The 24437-nt window shown below is 42.1% G+C and overlaps 1 protein-coding gene across 1 annotated transcript in view; it reads right to left on the bottom strand.

The window, feature by feature from the left end:
- The window catches only part of slc49a4 (solute carrier family 49 member 4), a 41412-nt gene that overhangs the window by 382 nt on the left and 16593 nt on the right, over positions 1-24437 (bottom strand). The window contains exons 5-8 of the mRNA XM_028394447.1: positions 22595-22703; positions 16351-16418; positions 10724-10851; positions 7726-7908 (exon numbers count right to left, since the gene is read on the bottom strand). Coding sequence (XP_028250248.1) covers positions 7726-7908; positions 10724-10851; positions 16351-16418; positions 22595-22703 — 488 coding nt within the window. The remainder of the gene's footprint in view (positions 1-7725; positions 7909-10723; positions 10852-16350; positions 16419-22594; positions 22704-24437) is intronic.

Here is a 24437-nt window from a genome sequence, read left to right as displayed (position 1 = left end):
CTAGAAAAGGACATTTTCCTGAAGAAAATGCAAGTTTGATTGCTGCAGCTGAAGCGTTGCTTTGAATGCTGATGTGAAGGATTGCTCTGAATCGCTGGAGAATCAGAGCAATTCTGAGCTTTGTATGCCTCAGCCTGTCACCATGGTAACAGAGGAGACCTCAAAAACCACTCCAACTTTGAGAGCCTGGCATGCAGAAACGATTCGGAATTAGAAAATCCTGAATACAAGTTTGATAGAGCAGCATCTAATGAGCGTTTTAAGACTAAAATGGAGTCTGTAGCTTGAAATCTGTAGGAGGAGATACATTTGGCAGATGACCCTCGTTGAAGGGCTCTCTCATAGACCGAAATTGCTTAATATTTGAAAAATTATAATTTTTGGGAAAACAACTTGATGGTGACCCGGAATGTCCTCTGTGAGATGAACATTTTGATAGTTGAATGGCTGAAATCAGTCAATGTATGCTGAAGATACGCTGCGACAAAAAACGTACGGAAGAATAAAAAAGAAGAAGAAAGGGTGAACAACAAACATGCACGCCATGCCATGCACCAACACAGTCACAATCTTCAAAGTTCATATTTCGGAATGGCCGAAGTCACAATTCACACCACCATGTATAACGAGTTCATAGTATTAGTGACACTGAGTGATTTATGTCACCAGGACTAACGGCCAGATAATAGAAATACTCGATACTCCATATGGAAAATAAGGCTGGCCTCCTGCGCTGTCTTTCATAATGATTGTGAATAATTCAATGATATTGGCAGTGGCCCTATTATCATTGACCTACACTTGAACCTAAACATGGTGCAGAATGAGGTGTTCTATTTTCTCAGCTCTGTTCAAGCTCCATTAACCACAGGAGAGGTGCTCTGGCTGTCTGCAATAACGCTGATTCTGGAGGGCAGATGAGAAGCTCACGCTGCTCCGAGTTAACTCATCAACACCAACTCAACGCACGCGCTCCAATTCTGTCCCATGCACGCTCGTCCCCGAACACGTAGTCACACCCTGAACTAAGTCTGTGCTAAGTCCGGACAAAACCACAAATCAATAAACTCCTTCTTTCAAATGCATTAGGCAGCCCTCATTGGGAAGCTGCTCGTCCCACGGCGAGGTGTTGGTCCTGACAGAGATGTTAGTATGAGGCTGCTTGTGCCCGGCGAACGCTAGCGTCTCAGGCTGGACAGCAGGCAGCTGCTCAGGTCCTGATAACGAGCCAGGCTAAATATAGAGAAATCAGGTCGTAACACGCAGTGGAGCCAAAGGGGGGAACAAGTCAGGACAATATGTGACAACTCACGCTGGATCTGCTTTTCATAACGTTGGCAATCAGCTGACCTGATGGAGAGGATGGTGCTCGGACTGCAGCAGTTTGGACCGTAAGGCACAGACCGCCACCTCTTTATGTTGGATAAGAAGCGTGGAGGCGAAAGCCGAGTGTAAACTGGGGCAAAAAAAAGAGGAGGCAGAGAGGAGATGGAGGCGAGGGACTGGGTGAGGTTGTTTGTGGAGTCAAGTCAAGACTCCTGAAGCAGCCTCATTAATCAGGTCTGCGTGAGCTGGACAGCAGGAGACCCGGCATGGAGGAGGGTTAATGGAGTTGTGTTTATCTGACCTGCAGTCTCCATCTAACTCACATGCTCGCACAACAAAGACTTGTCCATTTAAAGTTGGAGTCTGAGGCAGACAGAGTGTTCCGGCCTACAACATCAAAGTTAACCAATTAAAGTAATTCAACCTGGTATGGTGGACTAAAAATGAGTGAAACTGCTCCACTCTGCTCTTTGAAGAAATAAATGGTGCAAAGTTTAGACTTACTTTGGCTGAAAGAAGCAGAATAACAAGCGAGCAGTGGAGGGAGAAAATGAGAACATTTTAATGATCGCTCTTTAAGGACGAGTGCAATGCAAGCCCCAGACACATGATTTCAAAATAAAGGCTCAGCGCTTGAGACAAATAAAAAAAGTGTAATTATTTTAGCACCGGAACACACCTAGCTGATGGTCAGCTATCCACCATCATTGAGGTGTGTCCGGCACTGTTGGCACCAAGCACCATTTCTTTGCCTGTATTCACCCGAAAGGCCCTCCGCATCACAGGAGACCCCACCCACCCTTCACACCGCTTCTTCAGTCTGCTGCCATCAGGAAAGAGACTGCGCAGCCTCTGGGCCAGGACCAGCAGACTGAGGGACAGCTTCATCCACCAGGCTGTCAGGAAGCTGAACTCTCTCCCAGCTGGGCCCCACTTTCTCCCCCTTCCCTCTACAAAAGAACCCTGACCCTTTTACACTTTATATTTATCTTAAGTTTTAGTTATATGTATATGTTGCGGAGTGAAGAGTAACGCAATTTCGATTCTCTGTATGTCCAGCACATATAGCACATTTGACAATAAAGCTGACTTTGACTTTGATTAACTGGGAGTTTAGGCAGACTATGATAATATGTATCTGTGGATGCTCTCATTCATCCAGGTCATAGTCATTTATAGCCAAGAGTTTAAATCGAGGCAACTGGACTCAAGGATTGTTTTTTGAAGTGGCTTCTTCAGTTCTGCTACTATTCATCCCTTCCCAGCAGGCTTCACTCCCACTCAAACTCTAACGATGGGCCGTCAACTAGTCCTGCACATGGCCCAGACACAGTTTCTGGTCGTTAACTGACCATTAACCAACTATAGGGCTCTTAGTCATGTGAGCTCCTGTGAGATCCACCCACAGAGGTCCTGAACACATAAAACTCAGATTCCCAACCAGAGCATTGATTTTCTTAACTGTCTGTACTAGCCGATCACAGTGATCAATGGCAGAGCACACCATGGACAGATCACCAGTCTATCGCAAAGCTAACATAGAGAAACAACCAAATGATGCTCTTTATGCTTACAAAATAATTTCAAGACAATTCTAATGATTACAATGATTGCATGTGAGATGACCATCTGACTGATGATGGACGCCCTGAACTGAACCAGCTATCCTGCGCCTGTATGACCACATTCAGAGGACGTCAGCATGAAGACTGGACAGTTCATCACATTAACAGCCTATTACTGCAGCTGCCACCATCAGCAGAATGGTGCCACAGATGAAGACAGAGAAGACATGCGCCGACAGGCATCCTATGGCCTTAATCAGTCTTAATTGAGGTCAATGCAGCATTATAATTAATGATGCTCTCTTCTCCTTTATGGTTGCAGCTTTTGTTTGAGAAGACCGGGGTCACTCCTGAAGATACACAGACCAGCAGGATCATCCATCACACAGTGACGTTCTCATTTTGGTGCATGTGGTGAAATATTTACTGTAGAGCAACAGGTTTGACTGAAATAGGAAGTGTGTGTGTGTGTGTGAGTGTGTAAACAAAGTGACTGCTTCTCTCTCATGATTTAAAACCTTCAAATGAAGAAAGGTTGTTATTCTCTTAGGGATGATTGAGCTCTTCAAAGACAGACTTTAGTTGAAAAAGTTACTGTGCAAAGACGTTCACTCTAGAGGAAGGATGCAAAGTTTAGCAGGAAGGCAAAAAAAAAAAATCTTGGGACTAAAAAGTGTTGCAGCAACTATTTGTATTCCAGTTTTCCATGCAAGAGCTGAAGCTGAATGAAAACTCACCTCCAGCCTTCTACTCATCTTCCTCTACAATACCTCGGAGCTGCTTTGTATTCTAGGCCACGCTCTGCGCTAAACAACACAAACGCACAACAGATGAAATCGAAAAAGAGTGGCAAGTGCACATATGTGGACCTGGAGGCTCCATTGATGTTTGAGTCACATGGTTCAGAGACTTAAAAAAAAAAAACATGCCAGAGTCAAGGGGCCAGTCAGAGCTCACTGATCCAAGGCCGGCCTCTCTCAGATATTAAAATGGACAAGGAGGTAAATTCATAAGGGCCTGGCCACAGGGAGCTGTGATTCAGAGGATGGGCAGCCGAAAGGAAAAACCCCCACAATGAACTGTAAACTGCCAATAGATTGAAATCTTTAAAGTTGCAAATTTTCAATATCAAGAGGTGAAAGAGGTTTTTAATGCAGAATTTGTCAGTTTAGAAGGCTGCATAATATTTGTTGCATCCGTTACAGGACGGCAGAGAAGAAATTAGAGTAATGAGATGGCACACTAGAATACTTTCAAAGGGAATTTACATAATAATCAAATGAATCTTCACAGGAGTGAGCTCTTCAGAGATTGATCTCTTCAGGAGAACACAATGATGCTAATTTACAAACTTATTAGGAAACTTGCACTTTTTTAACAATCATTGCCTACAGTGAATGGAAGATTTCAGGCATTGCTGCTGATATTCTTTATCTTGTTACTGCTGAGTTCTATAATAATGAATTGATTTTATCAATAGGCTTTTAGCCTTGGACATCTCATTTCTCTGTGCAGTAGAGCTCCTTCATGTTCAAATCCAACTCAAACCCACAGAAAGCGTTATGTAGAAAAGAAAAAGAGTTAAGATGGCTGGCCAAGCTATCATGTTAGTGTGTTTGCTAGGCCAACAAATTAATAGTAACATGTTGAATAATTGCATTGTTTCTTGCTGCCAGATTAAATCTATCCATTTTTTAACCCGCTTCGTCCTGCACAGGGTCGCAGGAGGCTGCAGCCTATGCCTGATGTCAACAGACAGGATAGGGTTAATCCTTAAAAGGTTTTATGCAGGGCTAAAGTCGGGTTTACACCAGAAGCATTACAGAAGCTGTGCGACCACCGCTCTGAAACACTTCCATTTTGGTTAATGAGAGTATTTACACAAGACGTGTAGCAGTGTCACAGAAATGCAACTACGCACTGCGCCGCAAGAGATATGCGCCGGTTCTATTTTGACGCTGTGTTGCACCCAAGACGCATCAATTTCCACCAACCACATCGAGCAGACAGGAAGTCAGGCACCAGAACACCAGAGAGTTTCCAGTAGATTTTAAAAATGAACTCTCGCTGATTTAACATCACAACCAGCAGAGAAACACAGCAAGAGCCGTGTACAAGGAGAGGTTCATTTTGGAGGTAGAGAAGCAGCATTTTATATGATATAACATGCTTTTTAATAGAACCACATCAGAAAGGATAAAGCTGTTCTCAGAGTGGAAGGTGAGAAGCTGCCCTCTGTGTGTACGTGTGTTGATGGAGTAAACTGAGGTTTCAGTAACTGCTCTGTAACCCAGCCTGATCCATTAACCATCAGGTAAACTGGCAGATTATTACGTGACTTTGTGAACCTCGCACAAGCTTGTAACATACGCACGGAAACACTACGCTTCGCAAACGCGTCTAGTTGCTCTGGAAACACAATCAAAATGCACCTCAGTGTAAATCTGGGGTAAGATACATACGACCAGTCACACCTATGGACCTCCCATGCAGGTCTTTGGCATGTGGGTGAAGCCACAGTACCCATGCAGGCTCCGCTTGAACTAGGAACCTCTTGGTGTGAGGCATCAGTTCTAACCACTGCACTGATATTCCACCATGTTCTAACAGTTCTCATCTATAAGAATGGCTGCTTACTGGCTGATGTGACAGCTAAAACACTCCTCAACAACCTGGTTGCTACAGATGCTTTGTTCTGACAGATAGTAGGTGGAAAACTACCGCTGAGGTTAGCTATCTGCGAGCCCACATTACAATGCCTGCAGCAGAAAGAGAACTCTCTGACAAGAAAGTGTCGATGCATCACTCTCTATTAAACAACTTCAGGGTGGGAAGTGAGGGAAAACAGCAGCAAAAGCCTCCATCATCTCAGCTTGATCTTCTCTCCGGCTGTCGCAGGAAAGTTGTCAGGATCCATCTCAGCACACCTTGCACCCTTTGGCTCTCTCTCTCTCACACACACACATACACATACAGCATCTACACTCTAACTGTACACACACAGAGGAGCAGCAAAGTTTATGCAAAACATGTAACGCATTCAGATGCATGTCGCACACACACCTTCAACCGCACCGAGCAGTCCATCACTTAGCAGCGCGGAGAAAGCTGATGAGCAGTAGATACATCATGTATTCTTTATAAGTCCTACTCTGCGTGTGTGTGTGTGTGTGTTGGCCTGCAGCTGCTCCCTCTACTCAAAGCCCCGTCTATCCACACCTGGTATATTGCTGTCTAATCTATGATTTATCACCACACCAACACACACAAACACACACGGAACCAGTTCAAAGAAAGCACACTGCATGTCATTTGGATCACAGCTTTCAAACAGCTTTACTCCTGCTTGAGTTTCCCCCCTAACTGCTCCTCTTTCTAACGTGAAACTAAAACAAAATGAAACAAATCCACCGAGCAGCATCCCTTGAGCTTTAATTGCAAAACTCCACCTGTTAAACATATTGAGCCAAAACAGGAGATTATCCCGCTTACTGTGCCTTTACATTTACAGGAGCGCATTTAAAGTGCACTTTTTGTGTAAAACAGAAAAGATTTGTCTCATGCGCTACTTCAAAAGCCAACCACTATTTACACTTGATTATTAGCGAGGATCCGACTTTTTTGAATTATCCCTCTTGCAGTGAATCAAGACAAACTAAGTACCAAATGTCTGTTCTCACAGCGGCTGGTACCTTTACAAGCCACCTTGGCAGGAAAACCAACCACAGCTCAGAGTTTATCTACAATCTATTTGGGTAAGAGAGTTGTACCAGCAGCAGGTATGTTCTAAATAAAGTGTCCAGGAAGATACATTGTTAGTTCAGAAATCAGGAGGTGTACAACCGAGAGGTACCAGAAAATTAAACATTAAACAATGTAGTCTTTATGTTTCCGTCAGGTTTGATCAAACACTGCAGTTCCTCCAGTGGCCACTTGAGGTTCTTCCCAAAAGTGAGTCAGTCCCCATACAAAAGGTTGAAGCAAGGCAACTGGACTGGAGTTTTCTTGGAGAAGTTTCGCTGCTTAAATAATGAAGATGATAATAATGCTGCAGTTGTTCTCGTTAGTGGTCCCAGGAGGAATCTGGTCCCCCTGAGGTTTCAGGCCAAACATTTAAATCCACCTGTGGTAACAAAAATGACCCAGAAGGCAGCATCAGGATGCAGCCGTCGGGCGGCATTTGTCTGCACAGCCTTGTAGCATTTGAGGGGATTTTTACAGAGGAGGATGAATATAAGGCTCATAAATATGTATGAGGGTCTGAAAATATATCACTTATTCTCAGGATGGAAGGAGAGTTTTTGTCTCCATAAGTGCAGCAGAAGAAAAATTAGTTAAACATACAGGGAAAGCTGAAAGAGAGTGCAAAGTACTCTTTCTGGACTACTGAGCTGAGTTAACTTCTGATTCCTCCTGTGACAGCAGCAGAGACGCTGTCCTGTGGGCCTAAATTATTACATCAAATTCTGAGTCAAGATACTAAATTATCACTCGTTTTTCCTTCTTTGTGTACAATGTGTCAATTGCACTGGAAGCTAATTTTCTCACTGTCCATTTATCTGCATCATCTGCAGCGCCTGAAATGGATTTTTGAAAACAATGAAGTCTGCAGCTCTGGGGGGGAGGTGAGAAAAAACCCTGCAGGGGGTCCAGAAAGCTTTTGAATGGAGTGGAAACTTCAGCTCATTCAGACCTTTTACAGGCAATAATGAGAAATTTAAGTGGTGTAATCCTAAACCGCATGATACTAAACAGGCAGAAAATTGGTGCAGAGCATGAGTGAAGGAATTTGCATCCTCTTTCCTCATTTATACACTCACACCACCGCACTTACCTGTGCAGTAGAAGGTGAGGAAGAAGAGGAGTAGGCCGGTGACCAGGTTCCCCAAGAAAGTGACGACCCCGCAGGTGATGCCTTCAGGGACCGGGTACACCGTCTCAATAAAGAGCTCGAAGAATATCGGCACGCTGCTGTTGATAAAAATGCCAACCAGGATGCAGGAAGTGTAGAGGATGGCTGTGATAGAGCAAAAACAAACAGTGCCACAGAGTGAGTAAAAAGGGCGTCAAACCCCACACAAGAAATTCTTTAAAAAAAAAAAAAAAGTGGTCAAGTTTATGGAACAGCAGCAGTGATTTATTCCACCTTCCACAGCTTCCTGCTCTGCCATTTATTCTCTGCTGTGCTGAGATTTACGAGGAACCCTCATCCTGAAACAACATTTCATCTAGAATGCCCTCCCTTCAGGTGGCAATTTACCAGAAACACAACCAAAATACTGAAGGTGTGCTGCTGGAAAATGGCCGCTTTGCAACCCAAACCACAAATCAGTTGTTTTCCCAAGCCCACCATCACGTTTACATGGTCAGAATGTCACATGATCTGACGTTTTAGTCCTTTTTTTCTGTTTTCTTTTATGCATATCTTTCTACATTTGGCAAAACTTCAAAACTTCCACTCCAGTCTGGCACAAAAAAAAACTTTCAATAGCATGAATACAGCAGTTCAATTTAAATTTAAATTTGCAAGATATTGATGTTTTCAGTCTACTCGCACACACTCTATTAAGATGCAACTCATTTCATGGATTCTACAATATATTAAAAATCAAATTTCATATTTTTATATTTTTGCCAAAATGCACAGGTGTCCACACAGTAAACAGCTTGTCTCATTTGCTGCCTGCACATGATGATCAGAATGTTGGCACCTACGCTGGCTGCGGCTGGCCTAATTTGTGTGTGTGTGTACTCCTGAGCTCTACAATAAAAAGGAAAAAGTAATTTTGGAAAGTTAATTTTTAATTTGAAGTGACAACGTGCTAACGCACACAGACTATTTCCCACAATGAAGCTTGAAAAGGTTTGTGTAACACCAGACTATAATGCTGCTTGTCAACAGTGTGATGGTCCGATCTCAACTGTAGTCCTCTGGCTGGACCTGAAGCTTAACTACGATGAGAGTGGATGTACAGAGAGATAAAGCCATCACCTCTGGAGCATCACAGAACCCTCCATCTCCCTTATCACAGCAGATTGGCTCAAATGAGCTCCCCATTATCCAGCACGTCCCTTTAATCACAGTGCCTCCAAGGGCCCCTTGCATGCCCGCCTGCCTGCCTGCCTGCATGCATGCGACTGGGAACTCAGGCGCCGCTCGGCAGCCATCAAAGGCAGCCGTCTCCCCTGCTAGTCTTTATTCAATCCTAATAAAGCACTTACATCAAATTGCTGAATGTTATCAAATTATGCTATGAGCTGGCACATCCCAAAAGGTAGGAGATCCCCTGAAGAAGGGACACGTGTCACAGAAAAGTGAGCATGTATGAAGAGAAGATGGTGTTCTTTCTAGAAATGACTGCATGTTGCTGCTTTCAATCATGTGGAGTTAACTGGAGAACGTCTAGAACACAAAAAGTTTTATGCAACTTGATTTTTTTCCCCCAAAAGACTGGTCATGTGTTCCCAGAAACTGCAGATTACACTCATCTGCTGTGTGTGTGCGTGTGTGTGATGCTGAGCATCCCACACTGGGATAATAAGGGGTTTTGGCAGATTATTTGTTGCAGAATCACACCACCCTTGTGCGCATGAGATGCCAGGTGGATGAACAAGGTTGGAGCCCGGCTGCTGCAGACTGCCAGTGTCTGCCAGTGTCTGGGATAAGAGGACGTGAGCAGTTCCAGGGCTTGGAGAATGATGATGATGGATGATGATGGCTGGAATCTGTGGCTTTGAATGATATGCTGGAATGCTCATCGATTCGGCTTAGGACAAGGCAGTGCACTAATGTCCTTAATGGGTTTATCACTGATATCTACTAATGGACTGACACAGCTGAATATGTACCAAATATGCATATATATACTTTTTTCATCTTCTGACACTGAAGAAAAGGCGTATGGTTTAAGAGACGAAGATGACACTTTTTGAAGTGAAGTTTAATGTCAGTACAATAGATGGTGATTGGCAATATAATTTAAAGTGTATGCTACATTGAGAATATAACCATTTGCTGTCAAACATCCTTTTTTTTTCTCTGGGAACTGACGCAGTTAAATCGTTCAAACCCAGCAGACTCTTTTAACAAAAACTGTAATTTTACCTCAGAACACAGGAGGCGCTGTTCTGCCGTTATGTTATTTCACAAGGTAAAAAAAAAAAAGGATCGGAACACATCGATGATACACTGAGACACAAACAAACTAACCAATAAAGACAGCTGTAAAGTAGCAACAACTGCGTTCTGTGATGTAAAGCTTCTGTTTTTGTCAATAGAGTCTGGTGGCTGTGAAGAGGGCAGAGATCAATATAACAGCTTTAGTTCCTGAAGAAAAAAAATGTGTCTGAGGGCACTGATCTATCCTGTTTTAATCCTTTTTGTTCCTTGTTCCAGTTGTCTGAAATATATTTTGCAACTACTCCAAACTACTTGTGAAAAGTCACTTTTCGGATAAACAGGTGTAATTGACTTAACTTAATGAACCCAATGCAATCAGTCCTACAAATTGCTTGAAAGGAAACAAAACAAGCTGCAGATCTTTGCTGTTTTTGCATGAAAAAAGAAGTGTTTCAACAGTTCAGAACAGTTTTTGTGTCCCTACAGAACACTGTAAAGCCCCACAAACACACTTATAACTGCATGTGTGTCCTCAGAAGATGTTGATGGGTCTGATTCAGTAGTCAACACACGGCAAACCCAACTCCAAGGCCACACAACTTTAAGCTTTTTTAAACTTCTATTAGAATTGGTTTTTATACATGGCCAAGTGGAGACTATCATAAAGTATAGCATGTGTGTGGAGTCACCTTGACTGTTACTGTGTACCCACCTGCAGTGGAGGGGAGGTGTGTGACTCTGCTCAGGCAGGTGAGTGTGAACCAGGTGGAGGACAGCGAGGCTCCTGCCAGCATCAGCACCAGGATCAGCTTCAGCATCCCGCGGATGGAGTCTGCAAATCTAAAGGGGGAAAAAAGAGAAGCGTAGAATACATAAAAACAGACAAGATAACTGAAGTGAGTAAAAACAGCTCTGCTTCACAAACCACAGACATCATTCATACGACACAATGAGCAGAGATGCAATTTCTCAATGTCTGTTTCTGCTGTGACTTGTGTCATAATCCATTAGTGGAGACATGCATTGTTTCACGGGAAAAGCTAGATCACTTCCTCCCACTTGTTTCTGAGTGTGCCAGTTGTACTTGTCATTACACAAGGAGACACTAACAGTTGATTCAATTTGTCTCAGCAGCTAAGCAGGCAGACTCCAGATGCACAGCGTCTTATATTGTGGAAGACAAGCCATGGGGCCATTCCTGAACTCTCTTGCGCTCTGTAGTTTCACTTTCTAGCCCTTTCTCTAACTCTAATAGTTCATTAGCTCCTCTCTGCTCCTGTGGGTATGCATACGTATGCCTAGGAAAGATTAGATGAAGCTACAGAAGCCTGAAGAAAAAGACAGACACTAATTACTTTTGTTGTGTTGCTCACAGACAAGATGCTCGAGAAAAGAGGGGTGGACTCGACAATGAACTTAATGCAAGAATACAGAAGACGAGCTGCAAATGTTTGATTAGTTCAGCTAGGTCGTGAAGTTCTGACAGTGCGCTGAGGGCCAGGGGATGGAAGAAAACATCCTTTGGATAGATAATGAGAACATCTCCGCTCGGCAGAGTGCATTTTCAGAGGATGTTATGTTTCTCTGGGATTTCACGGGCTGTCATTCACGGCCCCGACTCTCCTGAACTCCCACCTTTTTGTCTTTAGGGGCACGTCACACCATCATTCACGTTTATACAGCTAAAGCCTTCATTATTTCTGTTCCCAGGAATGGGATGACATCACATTGTTCCTTTGCCCACCAGCCTCACCCCTGAAATCTGCATCACCCATCTGCCACTGACTGACTGGCCCACATCCACAACCCTTCACCTAATCCTGGTGCCAAAGAGAGACCAGAGCCTGAGCCTGCTGCACCCAGCCAAGCCCTCTTTTTTTTTTGCAGAGAGGATCACAGGCCACTCTGCTGTGTTATTTCCAAACAGCTCCTCCAGGCAGAAATGCCATAAGTAGCTAATTTACTCCTGTACTCCACCTCTGGTCCACTTGATAAAGGGCAAAACTACCGAGCTGCAGGACACTCAATAGGGTTAACTTTTCAAAAACAAAAGCTTGTAATTAAAATTGGTACATCTCCAGGACTCTGAGGCTTGCAGGTCGGATCACAGCTGACCCTTCTCACCCTGGACATGGACTCTTTGAGCCACTCCCTTCAGGCAGGAGGTTATGGTCCATTCAGACCAGAACCTCACGCCACAAGAACAGCTTCTCCCCTCTGCTGTTCGACTGTTGAACTGTAATTAATACTTCACTTCACAAGGACACTTTAGCATAGTCACTGCACAATGATGACTATCTGCACTGTTACTTCCATCTTGCACTACCTGCACACCAGTACCACCTCACCGATTCATGTGGTACCTGTTACACTGTTGCACTCTTTCATATCAGGATCTATGTTTGCAATTACAACCACCATTCATGTCCTGTTCTGTTCATTGTATGTCTGTAACATCATGTCAATTTATAGCTTCACTCTTAGATTACAGTATTTACCTTGTTTACTTGACCTTATTTTATCTTATTTACCTTATTTTCATCTTATTCATGTTAATTATTATATGTTTTATGTATGCACCAATCACTAAGGCAAATTCCTAGTAATGTGTGGTGTTTTTTCACCGCCAGACTGGTCCATCCCCCTAGTCAGCTACTTCAGCATTTGAGTGAAGGATCCACTGGCTGTACAAGATGATGTATTAATCTATATTACTTGATTTGATGGATTAAACAAATGCTTAAACAAATGGCTGCATAATATCTACAATATATCTGGTTTTTAAAAATCCACTTCACATTATTAAGTTAAAACAGAAAAGCTTGCCATAAAGTGAGTAAGCAAAGAAAAACAGCCATGAAGGATTGCATGGGGTCTCTGGTGATGTATTTCAGGGCTCTCTTACAGCCCTCACTGAGTAAAGAGGGTCATGTCATCTCATGAGGTAATATCAGAATTAAAAGCCTATCTTTTAAACTCCTCTAACTGAATTTATTGCCCATAAAGATACCATCATTTAAGTCATGCAGTAAGATCAGATTCCATTTTCTGTTCTCCAGTGCCTGCAGGGAATGATGACATTCATCATTAGCATGATATTATATCATTTGGGCCATTTTTTAGTGAGAGACATGCAGCAAATACCCAAACAGACGGTGTAATATGGCGTCCAACACACAATCGCAGATTGTTGCTGTTTGCAGGCGAAACAAATAAGGCGGTCTCTCCATCTCGTCTCATTAACCTGGACTACTGTGTAGCTCAGACCTGCGTGATGTGAAGGAGAATAACTCGCTTCTGTTTCCTGACACCTCCCCGTTACTTTCCCCCTCTCTTGTAATGAGAAGATAACAACAGAAGCTTGTTAGTTATTCTTTCCATCCTCTTCAATTTGTGGAAAAAAAAAGCTGTGCAGTCAGTGTGCCACTGACATCCAATCAGCTTCTGTCTGGGCCACACAATTAAACAGATGCCAGATTGTTTGTCAAATGTTTTCATGATGAGTGCCACACCTCAGAGCATCCACGTGCTGCTAATTGAACCCGCTGCATCCCCTGCCATTCAGAAATCCACTGGCAAGACACAGATGATGAAATTTCTAACACAGTCACTGTTTCTGTTCTTTTTTTTTGTAATAATTTTCCCCAAGAAATGTTGCTGTGCATAAGTATAAGCCAGTTAAAATGTAAAGCTGCAACACCTGCAGCCCAAAAAGTATTTAAAGAAGAGCATTTCCTGCTCCCTGTGGCGAAGCACTGGCACAGTACTGCACTGGCTGAAGGGAGGGAGAGGCCGTCACTGGCATGTAATAAGTTACATCTCGATGTCAACATCTTAAGGGCTGCTGGTGGGTGAGACCAGGGACCAAAAAAAAATGGCTCTGTGCTCAGTTCACTACCCGCAGCTTTCCTGGGAATGTTTCTAATGACGCCATGTTTGCAGCACGCTGATAAAGAAAAAGCAGAGAGGCAGTTTTAAGGGAATTAAAGAGAGAAAGAAGTTCATTAAAGAAATGAAAGTTTCACTTTATTTCTTCTGTTTCAGCTGTTGTAAAACATTTCTCTAATCAAAGTATCCCAGCTTGTATTGGTGCCTTGACTCCCACAGGATTAGCATAGCGTGGAGAGACTGGAAAAACATAATGAGGATACCAGCTTCCTGTTATGCAAGACCCAGGAGGAGCAGTCACATCGCTACAGGTAACCTCCACATATGTGGCACTGTTACACAGATAGTAGACATAAGATGTACATGATTAAATGCTAACACTATATCGCTGGATGGAGCTTAAGTTTTTCACTGTCCACTGGAAGGACACATTTTCACAAGTCAAAACCTCTGAAGTGAAAAACTAAAAACACTATGATGTAAGTTTGCTTAAAAGAGTCAAGGAGCATGGGACTTTTATTAAAATTGCTGATTTATGAGGTAAAACTGATTGCCATGTACAGCTGCCCACAGTTGACAAAGGACCGCCAAGTCTGCACACAAAGGGAGGCTGGGTGGGAGGTGGTGTTAGCCCAAGGCTAAGCTTTCACCCAGAACTGCTGGGTTAGTGTCAAAATAAAAAGAAAAAAACAATAAATACCCAAATATAGTTCAAAATTCCTGAGAAGATGTGTCACTTCTCTTCTTCACTTAGTGGCCATTTCTACCACAAACACCATCACCCTGCCTCCGGCTGCCATGTTCATCAGAAAGCTGATTTTCTTTTAACTATCAACTGTTGCACCAAAAGAAAGACCCATCACTCACTCCCCGGACTCCAAGCCTGCGTAATCAACACCAATAATTCAACTGCTCTGTTTGCATATACTTTCATCTGCTTCTGCAAACAGCCTCATTGATTAACAGTGGGAGTTATGGGCTCATTTCCCTGATTACGACTTAAAGAAAACACCAGGCCTGCCTGGAAGTGCTGATTGGGCCCTGGCCTGCGACAAACATATATCCGTCCGAGCAGGAATGAATCCTGTGCTTTTGCAGACTCCACACTTTGTCTTCACTGCGTGGCTCCCTATCCATCAATGGAGGTGGAGTGGTGGTTGCATTAGCATCAATTCCCTGAGCTCTACAGCAGTGTCACTGCAGTCACATCGTACAATAATGTAGATGAGATGAGGCGAGGAGAGGGAAGTTTTACCACAAGTAAAAGGTCTCCATGAGACTTATTCAATAATGTTATAAACAGAACAGTGTCCAGAGCATAAACCCAAAAGGTATGCAGCAAAGAGCACAATAAAGGTTATCAGACAGAACATGAGCTGATTACATCAGTGCTGCCCTGTGAATTAAAAGACACTGTGTTCACCACTAACCTTTGTATTATGTTACACACATATTTTCATCAGTTCATCAGTGTTTGACCTTCTTCTCCATCTGGTGCACTAGATCCCAACTTTGTTTGTTTTTTGTTTCCTTTAAATAGCCATACAGGCGCAGCAGAAATCTCTGCAATTTTGACTGTGAGATGTTTCATTAAGGAAAAACTAAGGGAGTAAAACATGATCAAAATGTTCTTTGACCTCTAAACCTCAACTCTCCATCCTTAAGTAAAGGTTTGTGTCAAATTTTAAGAACTTAACTATTGTATTTACAATGATGATTTTGACCTTCAACATGTTTATGTTGCAGTGCTTCCTGATTTTTTTTTGCACTCTCAGAAAAGCAGCTGGCATAAAAACACAAAGCGTATAACTAAAAAAAAAACCAGTCCATCTAGATAAACAGACAAAATACTGATTAAAAAAAGATGACATTAATGAATAAACTGACAGATTACAGGCAGCAGAAGTAAACAAAGTGCAGTTCCAGATGTTGCAGGCCTAGCACTTGGTAAGCAGAAAGAAATGACCTCAACTACGTCTTCATATTTAAACATACAGTAAATATCTAATCTAAATCAAAACTTACAAATAAAAATGGCTGAAACATATAATGTAGAAGGGGAGGTTATTTACATTCCTTCATATTGTTTCACTCTACAGTGAATCATACTGTACAGACTGTGGAATTTGTCAGATTTAGCTGCAAATGTAAATGAGGGGTTACAGTAAATGCTTATTTTCTAATTTGATGCCTCAGCGGGTCCATCAAGTTTTCAGTAAGCTGGCTGGTATTAGCTTGATAAACACACTCAATTGCCATTTAAAATCTGAGACACGAGGGGGCCAGTTCAGAGGTCTGGAACAAACATGGGGTAGCGCTGAATTTACCGCAGTTATTTCTAACCATATTCAACTGTCACATAATAACATGGATGAGAAGGCTGGATCATGGAGTTGGTGTGGAAAAACTAAACTCTGTGGTCACACAATGTGAGGAAGACGAGGTGCTCACCTGGCCATTGCCACTCCGAACACACATCCTCCAACTGTAGACCAGAATCCGATCCAGCCTGCATCCACCTGTGTGGAAAAAAAAAAGAAAAAGAAGGGGAAGAAGAGGTTATTCTGTGTTCAACATGCAGTCTGTGACTGTGAGGACAGAGAGAGACAGAAAGCAGGCACTGAGTGTCTGAAGTCTGCCCGGGCCTGTCAATCACCAGGTCTGACAGTGCTGTGCGTGTGTGTGTGTGTGTAAGATTGTGGTTCTTTCTTATTGTCATGGATGAGAGCCAGCACACACACACACACACACACACACACACACACACACACACAAAGGGTCTTAAAGTCAGGAGAAAGGACGGTATGGCCAAGGGACTGCTGCAGAATCAATAAGAAGTGAAGCACATCACACACATAAACATACCACTGATCAGAGTGTGACACCTGAATAAAAAACGTCTTCTAGTGTTGATGAAGGTGTTCGGTCCCCATTACTCTCCCTGAGGCAGTAACTCACATTCGACCAGATCCGACCAGAAGATAGAAGATGATACAGCGACGGAGCGGAATCTAAAGCAGGATCTGAAGCTTTTTGCTTAATCACATTCTGACCTGTCATGAGCGTCTATAACGAAGAAAAGTGGACGATCAAAGTTATTAGATGTAAAAATGTATCCTGGCTTACTAAGTGACGAATGCCAAAACACCATTATATGTGATCTAAATTGCACTCCTCTGAATGTTCTGTGTGGGCCAGCCTTCTGTAACAGGCACCCAGCTCTTGTTTGCGTCGCCTCGGGCGCCCCTGCTCCCCTTCCTCATGGAAATGACAAGGATCAAAAACATCTTAAACACCCACAATCCTCGCAGCACCAGTAATTGCTGCTTACTCTCTGTGTAGGCTGAGCAGCGACAAATGCAGGGATTTTTAATGTCACATCAGTTTGTGCTGCAATTTAGGAAGCTAAACACAAACTGCTTGCCAAGTTTTTTTTAACCATGTGAATGCCAAAGTTTGAGATACACACACAGACACTTATGAAAGACACAACCTGCAACCATTCATTCATTGTAGTAGTGATTATTTAGTATATTTAGTATTAGACGTGTTATTTATTTCAATTCATGCAAAATTAATAATCAAAGAATGTGTCACCACAACTGTGTTATACTGCTCTGAAGTTCTAGCCATGATCGTGATGTTTCCATGGAGGTGCAGGATTTTATACTGCACTGAGAAAACAGTCCACAGGGAAGAGAACTGTGACAGGAGTGAGACAACATCCAGATACGGCTTAGAGTTCAGAAGGTTAATTGTGAGACACAGATTACTCTGTTTCATGTGCAGGTGGAGAGTTAATTAACTGTAAGGCTCTTAAAAGGACCAGATTTAAAGCTTAATCATCATACCTGCCATGTTCTGACTGTGTCAGTAAGCTGGAGTTAGACCAGCTTTAAACTCCAGGCTCTAAACTTTATAAAGTGTTTGTTATATAAAACAAAACAAAAAACAGTCATGTAAGTGTAAAAATTCAAAGTTTAACTTAACCAGAAAGTTCCAGATGTGTTTCTGTGATGACAGTAATCACAGTAAAAGACGGAGGACACATTGGAGCTGTGTGGATTCTAAATGACCTTCCATTAAAGGAACAACCACACATGACTGATGAACACCGTACAGCACCTGTTTCCTGAGACATGCTCATTATGGTGATGCTAAGCACTGTGCTCAATCCTTCAGTCTTCAAGTTTAGCATATTTCTCCCAGCAGAGCGCACACAGCACATCCTATATCATCCATATACGAGCCAAGATCTGTGCATGTCTGACCATTCCCGCCTTTCTCCCTCCTTTTTCTGATTCAATGGCTCCCACTTACAACCTAATATAATCACAGCAGAGACTAAAAAGCAGCCACTGAGGCCTGATTGCATTTTGAATTAATGCACAATAACAAGTATTAAATTTAAAGAAGGATGGCAGTGGAACCACTGAGATGTGTTTCCATCAAAGAAAAAAAAAAAAAACATTCTCAAGTTTTTGTTTTTGGGACACACAGCAGCCACAGTGTCTGCAGGGCCTGACTTAATGAGGAAATGCATTAAGAGGCATTAATGACATGCTCACTTGGAAACACTAGAACAGAATAGAACTATACTCCTTTACTCAGGCCAGCAACTCACTCACTCCAATGATTTCATCATCAGCCACAGTGCCCTGTTTCCTTTCCTGGGTCGAAAGCCCACATCAACTCATGCTGAGCCATTACCCAGGTAGCTGTGCTCCAGCTCCTCTGCCAGTCATTAACTGAACCAATCTTTACAAGCAGATAAACGCCCCAGGTGTATTTCCAGGTCACATTTAGAAAGGTACCTAAACCTCAGCATGACAGCTGAGACTTTTTTTTTTTGCTGCCACCTGTAGAACGTGTTTCATTTAGCTTGAGGTCAATCTGGATGTTTTACTTCTATCATAGTTTACAGTGTCTGTGCTGAGGAACAGAAACAAGTTTTTCCAATTCAATCGAAGACAGTAGGCAGAAACTTCTGTCTCATGTGGTGACAACTAACAGCAGTTATGGACACCTCTCAAACAGAAGCTCACTGAGAACTTGGAGGAATAACAGCTTCCTGTAGTGCAGCAAGCATGAGAAAGAAAAATGATGATTTTCGGTCTTAAAGGTAGAGTAGGAGATTTCATTCTGATGCACTTTTTTGTTAAATTAGTGTAACTTCTCTTTACAATCTGATAGCAACCAATTAGTTCGGCAGTTTTGCATTAAAAGGAAGAATATGAATCATCTGTGGAAGCTATAAAACGCTAAAAACATCAGCCAATCCTCCGGGTGGACCCTGCGCGGGGTATTGGCTGGTTGTCACTCTCTTCCTGCTCTGCGCGCACCAGAGAGGTACGTGCATGATGGCCGAAGTCACAGACCGCAGCTCGTCTTCAGGTAAAGTGCGTCCATGTGATTGGGAGGCGTGGCTTCGGGGTGAGCTCTGAGAGAAAGGGGCGTGTGTTTACTTTCAAAATCTCCTGCCCTACCTTTAAAAGGGAACTTATCAATAGAGACCAAACCCATGTTTGTACCAGACTTTAAACATGTCTGATTATGTTCTAAAGTTGGCTATTTTGATATGGGAGTCAATGGTGATTGCCTCGCTTTTGCAGCCAGCCCCCAGAGGCCATGCGATGAACTGCAAGGGCTTCATTTCTCTGCCCTGGAGGCTGCCGCCTGGAAAATGCCCATCCTGCCCATTTAGAATATAATCTACTGTGCACAGATGAACTGGAGGTATGTGATGTATCAAATAACACAGAGAATGTGTTGGCTCCAGTTTAATTTAGCATTTATCAGTAAAGGGAAAGGAACACTTAGCCGTACACACCTGTTTACCCGTACACCTGCACATAACCACCCATTTTGAACAAATTATTGGAAAGCATGAAAGAAGAAAGAAATTATTAGAAGTATGAAATTGCTCTTCTGCTATCAATGCTTTGTGCACTGGCCTGCGGCTCTTGCTGCATATTTTAAATAACTAGAGAGAGAGAATAGTCAAAATAAAAAATAAGACAAAATAAGGGAATGCGGCAGAGCAAACTTTTTTGTTGCAATGTAAATGTATGGGTGTACAGGGATAGGAGAGGGTCTACACAGATGACATGCTGTGCTTTTATGAAATGCTCATTTCGCTCCCTGAACACTGTCTGTCTCGGATCTGACAGAATCAACAAAGCTTTACAGCCGACAGAAAAACAGGATACAATGAGTGCACAGTGAGGAAAAAAAATAAGGTACAATCTTTTCTTTATTCTTTTCCTCAAAATGAAATCCATGATTTTATTTAAGAAGGTTTCCTAAGAAAAGAAGACATAGGCTCGAACCCAGGCTGCTGCACTGACCACTGAAACTGAAGCTTTAGTTTACTGGGCACCCAAAAAAAACATTATACTATTTCTGGTGGTCCTTGAATGCCTCCTATGTGATGTATTGTTTTGGTCCAATATAACTAAATCTTAGATACATCACATGTTTCATTAAAAGCACTTTATTCTATATGTCTGGATTGAATCTCCCCAAAAATAAACAGTTAAAGGTAGGGTATGAGATTTTGAAAACTCAGTGAGAGTCAGCCAGATTTCAAAAGTAAACACACGCCCCTTTCTCTCGGAGCTCACCCCGAAGCCACGCCTCCCAATCACATGGACGCGCATTACCTGAAGATGAGCTGCGGTCTGTGACTTCGGCCATCGTGCACGTACCTCTCTGGTGCGCGCAGAGCAGGAAGAGAGTGACAACCAGCCAATACCCCGCGCAGGGTCCACCCGGAGGATTGGCTGATGTTTTTAGCATTTTATAGCTTCACAGATGATTCATATTCTTTGTTTTAATGAGAATCTGCCGAACTAATTGGTTGCTATCGGATTGTAAAGAGAAGTTACACTAATTTAACAAAAAGTGCATCAGAATGAACTCTCCTACCCTACCTTTAAAACATTCTGCACTTGTCAGTGCAGCTGGGAAGCCATGATTGAATCAAAAACTCAGTGAGGATCTGGCTCATCTGTAGTAGTAGTGAGGAAACCCTGTTTTGTAAAGTCAAATAATTAAACATCTATATGTGTAGCGCCCATGTTTTTCACCCCACTACTGGTCCCAGCGGGGGACACTTGGAAGCAGGTTTGTATTTCAGTTCAAAAGAAAGAATCGATCTATCTATAACCATGTTTTTGGACTTTGTTGAAAATGAGTCCACAGTGACTAAAAATATGGCAAGCGAGAAGAACAGGAGGGTTAAGAGTAAACATCTTCACCACTCAACAAGAGGACATTTAAAAAAAAAAAAAATCTTTTGTTGCATGTTCACTTCACCACCTCAGCAGCATGTTGAGATGCACCTCTGTACTGTCTCATTTATTTTTAAGCTCATACCCAAGAGATATCCTGCACCACAGCTCACCTCACTGCAGCTCGCTCTTTAATCCTAACACGCTTTTTATTTTGGATAAAAGAAATTCGGGGGGGAGTGAAAAATCTTTTTGAGAACAAATGATATCTAAGAACAAATTTGGTATGCGCTCTGCTGCCTCTTGACAGCGGCATAATGTGGAGGTGTGACATGAAATGTCTCATCCTCCCCTCCTCTGTGTGTGATCTCTTCTCCAGCAGCACCTGTCTGATGATAACCTTGAAAAAGATCCTCCTTTGTCTTTTGACACACAGATGTCTTCAAACCTGCAGCACATAACCAGCTCCACTTAACTTGTCTTTGACTTTTAGTTCTGTCTCCGACTGAAGCTAGACGTGTTTAGTGAATTGCAATTGACTGAGCCCATGATACAGTAGAAGTCAGTCAAATAAAACCATAAGAAATGATCAACGTCTTCTTTTAGGTTGCAAGACTTCTTCACACAGTTTTAAACTTACAGAAAAGTTTAAATGTCAGGAGGCCTTCCTCACTGAAACATATTTAGAGTTAGTGCAGTAGTCGTGGGGTTAATTATCCTGTATTTCAGACAGGCTTTAAACGAGCATCTTGTAAAACACGGACAACAACAGGCCTCACTCTCTAAAGGCATGAGGGATTTCTAAAGGATATATAAAGATGCAACCATGAGAGTGAGGAGATAACTTGCCAGCTATTCATCCTATTGTTCATCAGAGTGGGCTGCATGTGTGAAAACCTTCACAAATTGCTGGCACAGGTGGAGGTTTTCGAAATGGCCCGGTGAGCTACTCATGCTGCTACAAGAAGGGGGTTTTTATAAATTTTCCCTTTCAGATCCAAACCTTGCCCGAAATTGAACTGTTAACAAGTAACAACACTAAACAGAGGACGGAATGAGGACAGATGCCAACTACACTTAGATTGTTCCCATTAAAAGGTAGAATGAATAACATGACATTACTGTTCATTTATTTTTTAGTATCTATTATAGTATCCACTATGTTTATTCAGTGTATCCATGGAAACAACTTTGATTACAAAGTAATGAAAATTGCACAATGCAACCCACAATTTTCAAATTAGCTTTATAGTTTGGTCATTTGTGATGTTATAATTAAAAACAGAACTCCCTTCCATTTCTAATTCAGACCTTACTAAAATCCACTGCACACTGCATAAAAACTATTTTGTCGAGCTGTGTAAGTGCTGACCTTGTCTACACGCTTTCTGAAAGCTCGCCCACAGTCACCATTCATTGTACAACTTAAGGATCAGATCATTGAGTGTGTATCTGTAGCATACCTGGCTGACTTTGGCAGGTGTAAGGACCATGTCGAGGACTCCCGACCAGCCAGCTATCACTCCTGTAGGGACTGCGTAGGCCAGCGCTATCATCAGGAACCGCAGGTTGCTAAAGAAGACAAAAAAACACAAGACTCCTTTAGGCAAAATAATGTTCTTTGAACAAACAATCTCATCTGCTGGACTTACTAATGTCTCATAAAAGTGTGTGTAAATGTTAACATAATATGTAAGGCAATTGCACGTTCAGTCCCTGAAGCTGACCATTTACCACTTCACCAGAAAAATGTCACAGAGACCAATACACAGTAAAGTCTGCAGTAAACCTCAAGTTTTCCCTTCAGCATGCTATAGTTTGAATGCTTTCAAAGTTTAGCAGTGTTTCTGCAGACTGTGTGTGTCTGCCTACAGACATTGTAAAATTTGTAGTGGAGTAGAAAGTACAGAACAGAACAGCTGCAAAATGTAATGGAGTTTAAAGTGTGCACTATTATTTTTACTTAAGTAAAGTATAAATACATACAAATTTACTTAAGTTCAGTAACGAAGTACAAATACTTAGTTACTTTCCACCACTGCTTGTTTTGCACTCTTGAGTCCTCACAACATGACTGTGTAAGTCTTGTTGTGGGGACTAAGTCCTCACAACATAAGTAATATGCTCTCTCACACTCACTCATCTCCCTGCACCTGTCAGAGCTGAAGATTTATCCATGTATCCTAACACTGAGTGCAGTGACTGAGAGATAAGCGGCTACCTGCACATGGTGCCAGAATAAAGCACAGAGATTTCACAGAGGGCAGCATGTACCTGAAACTGAACCAGCTCAAGCAGAATTAAATAGACACTAAATATACTCAAAATGCCATGTTTAGTTTGAGATGTGTGTGCACAGACATTCAGTGAATCAGTTCTAAATTATACCAGCTAATAAAAACTAATTGCAACAATTCGCTCTGGCTGCTGCGATAATCATTCAAACACTTTAAAGAACAATAACCTTAATGGACCTCCTCTGCCAGAAGTGAAAATGTCTTTTTACAGCTATCAACATATTGTTTATTGAAACAACAGACATTATTTTCTAACTCCAGCCCCAAGCAGAATACTGATATATATGTCACTTGGCAAAAGTTTGTAGACAAATGCCAACGATCTCCCAAAAGATCTTGATAAAATAACGACACAGCTGTTTAAGTATGAAACTGTTAAATTAGGTAATCAGCAAACCAGCAAACCAAAGCAGCATTATAACAAAATCTCTGAGTGCACGAGGTTCTGGCTGCAGCTCTCAACACTTTCAGACTTGTAATTTTAACCTTTTTAATATTTTTTATTAAGTAACAAGTTGGTGACAAAGTAAGACAGAGGATGTAGTTCACTGAAGACCTGCTCTATTTGTGTCTTTCCTCACAGCTGACCAGCTGTTTATATTAGGGCTGTGTATGGGCAAGAATCTGGCGATACGATACATATCACGAGTCGCATGTCAAGATATCCCGATAGACGGTATATATATATATATATATATATATATATTTAAGAGTATGGAAAGCTTGTTTGGAAAGCCTCATCTGAATACTAGTAATACATCTTTCACAAGAACAAAAAATTTAATTATAATTATTTTAATTATAAGAACATTCCACAATGCAACTGTATCTCACATTCAAGTTGTTTTTATGCTGAAAGAGACAGTGTGCACCACAAAAGTAAGATGATTAAATTAATGTTTGCTCATAAATAATTAATAAAAAATCGATTTGGCCACAACTTAAATCGATAAAATATATAAAATATCGCAATATTTCACAGAATCGATTTTTACTTACACCCCTAGTT

This window comes from Parambassis ranga, chromosome 21 (genome assembly GCF_900634625.1).
Source record: "Parambassis ranga chromosome 21, fParRan2.1, whole genome shotgun sequence".
NCBI classification, from domain to species: Eukaryota; Metazoa; Chordata; class Actinopteri; family Ambassidae; genus Parambassis; species Parambassis ranga.
Note: the sequence above shows the minus strand (reverse complement) of the source record. Positions and strands in the feature narration are given on the sequence as shown.